Raw genomic sequence first — 4,139 nt, forward strand, 5'->3', positions numbered from 1 at the left:
TTTCATCCTCTGAGTTTTAGAGGGAGGACAGGTTTGGAAACAGAACATCCAACCATTAAGCCCTGGATGATTTTTTTTTTTTTTATTCGGAAGAGAAAGGGTTTCATACCCGGAGTGGGTTCCATACACAGACCACGGGTGGTGAGTACCATACACACACCTGCAACGTGAAGCCTGAGGTCTGGTGGGCAGTTATCTCGGTTCAGGTTTGTCCTTGGGCTCACTGCTTCCTCCCGGAGCCTGGTGATGTAGCGTGTCCTGGTAATTCTGGGTCACGAACTGGGTGCTGGCTTCAGGTTCGCCCAGGTGGAAGCGGCTCAGAAATCTGTCCATATTCCAAGAGCCTGGAAGGACAAACAGACCACAGGGAAGTAGTGAGAGAGAACCGTGGACTTCAGAGCTGGAAGGGGCCTGAGAGGGAGGCCAGCTGTGGGGAGCGGAGAGAGGAGGAGGCGGCCGTGGTCATTGGTCTGAGGGGTGCCCTCTGGCTCCTGGCTGCAGGGGCAGTCTCTGGATGTTAGCAGCGTCTGGGAAGGACGCTTCCTGGAGGACAACGGGGATGGCCTTTGGTCGGTTTCTCCAGGACTTTATTTGGCAGAACTCTGCCTTCTCACTCGTACGCAGAAAGGAAATGCCCAGTCAGGTTGGCTGCCCATTTTCTCCACCCACCCCTCTTTTCCTGCAGGCTCTCCTGACTGAGGCCTGAATGCTTCTTTTCTTCATACCTGGTCAGCCCAGTTGCCGGGGCTGAGCTTGGCAGAAGCGTCTATGCTGTTCTTCCAATCTCCTCCCCAGAAGCCCGGCTACCTACCCCGGAGTCCCAGGAGACCTCGTGCAACAGGGTTCCTTCCCTGGCTGTGGCAGAGGTGAGAGGCAGGGCATAGGGCCAGGCTGCTTCTCCCTGCCTTGAAGACCTGGATCCCGGAGGGGAGCAGAGTGTGGGCGAGACATTCCCGGCCCGGACTCTGGGGAAGTCCATTGGGTGCCCAGGTCAGAGGGGGCCTCCCCAGGGGGAGAGAACACAGGGGCACAGGGGGAGGTGCAGCTTCTGGGACAAGTGTGAACAGACCTAGCAGCAGGGCAAGGAGAGCGAGGCCCCAGGCAAGGGGGAGAGGCTGAGGGAGGTGGTCAGAGGCATATTCCCATGCTCTTGTTTCCCAAACCCTGGGCCTCAGGCACCCTCGGTGGATGGTTGCCAGATAAAATACAGGTTGCACAGTTCAACTTGAATTTCAGAGGAGCAACGAATACTCTGTTAGTGTAAGTATGTCCCACATATTGCCTGGGCCATACTCATACTAGCAAATTGAATTGGACATCCTGTATTTATTTATTTATTTATCACCATCACTGCCCGCCCCCTGGGTTTTTTTCCCCCTAAAATCTAGCAGCCTTCCCTGGCTGGAGGCAGTACTAGGGGTAGAGCCTGCCTGGAGTAGGGCTAGACAGTGGCTGATATAGCCTGAACCAATGGAGAACAGTAATCTCTAACACACGGAGAGCAGGAAGTGAGGGGCTGGCAGCCTAGATTCCTCCCTGAGCCGCCCCTTTACCCACCTGTGGTCCTTGGTCTACACCCACCTCCATTTTTAGCAATGAAGAAGGCGAGTCCCCTCTACCTGCCACCCCCCACCCCCCCAGCTGTTTGCATTTCACAGATGGTCTCAAGGAGAGGACAATTTTTAAACCAAAGAAACAAAACAGTGATAATAATAATAGCAATAACACTGATGTAGTTCTTCCTACGTGCCAGGCACAGTTCTAGGAACTCCACACATATTCACTTAATCCTCACAAGGGGAGACTATATTTCTTCCTAGTGCACAGACGGGATGGTGGTGCTGAGGGTGCCTGAGGCCCAGGGTTTGGGAAGCCAGACCAGGTTCCGGTGTGGAAGCTTCTCAGGGGCGCGGATGGGGGAGAGGACCTCTAGGGTATCCCTCAGGTCTTATCTGGCTGTAATTGTGAATGTGGTTGTGCATTCAAATTGGGCCTTTGAGGGCCTAGAAAATAGGTGCTTCGGGAGTTCTCTTGGGGTAAGGGCTGCGTGGGATGGGCTGCTGCTGGGCTGTAGGACCCAATGCTGGGGATTTTCCACTAGGATGGGACGGAGGGAGGGAGGGAGAAAGGAGGGAGCAGGTACTCGCCTGGCTGTGGCCTTTGCACCCAGGGCACCCAGCGGGCTGGAAAAGAATTGTAGTAACACGACCCTGAGAAAGTGTGTGTGTGTGTGTGTGTGTGTGTGTGCGCACGTGTGTGCGTGCTTGTATATATGCGTGTGTGCCTGCACGCCAGGGAAAAGGTCATGGGTGAACTGGTGCATGGCGGGCACGGGGACAAGGGGGCCCTCCCCACGGAGCAGGGCAGGAAGGAACCTGGTGGCAGGGAGGGAATTGAAACTCATCACGAGATCAGAGCAAGTTGACGGAAAGAAATCCCCTGCACCCAGGGAGACCTTGCTCCCCTCTCCCAGCAGTCTGCTCTCTTGATTGAGCTAGGAGTGCCCGGGGGTGGGGGGGGGCCTTGCAGTTCCTTCCGGGTCCCATTTCCAACAACGCTGGGGTCCTTGGGCTTATTGGGCAGCCCCACAAACCCGCCCCATCGCTCAGGAGAGGGGGCCCAAGTGCCACCTGGCTGCTAGCCTCTGCGGCCTCCTCCCCTGGCTTGGCTGTGACTCCTTGCACCTCCGTTTCCTGCCACAGAGGGCAAGAGGAACTGACCCTGTGCAAGTTCTAGAAGGAAGAGGGGTGAGTCAGGCCCTCAGGGCCGTGTGGGGAGAGATGAGGAGTTTGGAGGCTGTGGCTTTTGCGGTCACCGCTTTCTGTGGAAAGCCCCATCCTGTATGGCACTGCTCGGGTCCCTGAGCCGCAGGGGGCTGCTGCCATGCAGGAAGAGGGCGGCACTGCTGCCTGTGCTCGGGCCACTCCCCTTGTACCCTGGACCCACCCTGGATGGGCTCTTCCTGGGATGAGGGCAGGGGTGGTGAATATACTTCAAAGGCCTCTGTGGCAGGAGGCCTCCGGCCACAGGGAGGAAGGAGGAGGGTGTCTCCTGAGCCAGTGGCTGGAACACAGAGGCCTGGGCTCTTCAGGGCGGGGTTACCGCATATGATGTGCAGGTGGGTCCCTGCACAACCCTAGGGGGTGCTGCTTCCATCCAGCTAAACCATACGCAGAGGCCATTTGCTCACTTACTGGTCGGTACTGATGGGGAAGATGTTAGAGGTTAGAGATGTTCCAGACCTGGGCCCGGAGGCGGGGAGCAGGGAAAGTTAGGTCACCTCATCTAAAGCCGTGGGGAGGGGGTGTTCTGAGCCTGATCTCTACGAGACACTGGGAGGGGGTGAATGACCCCTGTCATCAACAACTGGGAGGGGGGCTTCATAGAGACTCATCCTCTGAGTTTGAGTCCTGGGGACTGCAAGGCTGGAATGTTCAGGAATGGCCCTGGGGCAGCTCCTGAACAGTTCATCTCTTCACCCCCGGCCTCCCAGATCTGTGGGGCTGGCTTACCACTGCTTGGGAGGGGCTCATCACATGGGCTAGACCAACCCCATCGGGCCTATCAGGGTTAAGAGGCATCCAAGAGACTGAGAAGGGGATGCTACACCCAGTCTAGCAACCCCCAGCCACCCCAGGATTCAGGAGAGCTGGGTAGACAGCACCAGAGCTAGAATTCAGAAGCTCTGAGCTGGAGGGAAATCTCAGACCCTGGGATCCAGGCCCCCCAACACTGACAGCTGCTTCCGGGGTCTGCCAGGCATGGGGGAGGGTGGCTTTATCCAGGCGCCACTCCTGCCCTCTACGAGTTTATAATATAGGACAGTTAACAATGGACTAATAAGAAGCTAGGCCTTCGCAGGGTGGCCTCAGCCAGCAGCACAGCGAGCAGCCCTGGCAGACGAGGTCCTAACCCAGCAGTGGTCCTGGAGTCTCTCCAGCAGTCCCGCTCTTAAGACTTCCAACAGCACAGGACAGCGTTCCCTCGTGTCCTTGCTCCCACCCGACTTGTCATCTGGTCCTCGGTGGGCCCTCAAGTGTCCCCCTCTCGCTGGGAGGGAGGCCCCCATTTGGGTGGGCTGGGAACAAGGGGTGGGGTTCTAAGCCTTCGGATGGGCCCCCTCAGCCTCTGCTGGGACT

At 57.4% G+C, this 4,139-nt stretch overlaps 1 protein-coding gene across 3 annotated transcripts in view; it reads right to left on the reverse strand.

The window, feature by feature from the left end:
- Positions 1 to 55: 55 nt before the first annotated feature.
- PEBP4 (phosphatidylethanolamine binding protein 4) overlaps positions 56 to 4,139 on the reverse strand; it is a 253,860-nt gene continuing 249,776 nt past the window's right edge. For all 3 annotated transcript variants that reach the window (XM_024747687.1, XM_024747686.1, XM_024747688.1), the window contains exon 7: positions 56 to 344. In XM_024747687.1, the coding sequence (XP_024603455.1) occupies positions 193 to 344 (152 nt within the window). In that variant the 3' untranslated portion in view covers positions 56 to 192. The remainder of the gene's footprint in view (positions 345 to 4,139) is intronic.

This window comes from Neophocaena asiaeorientalis, unplaced genomic scaffold (genome assembly GCF_003031525.2).
Source record: "Neophocaena asiaeorientalis asiaeorientalis breed wild unplaced genomic scaffold, Neophocaena_asiaeorientalis_V1.1 scaffold429, whole genome shotgun sequence".
Taxonomy (NCBI): domain Eukaryota; kingdom Metazoa; phylum Chordata; class Mammalia; order Artiodactyla; family Phocoenidae; genus Neophocaena; species Neophocaena asiaeorientalis.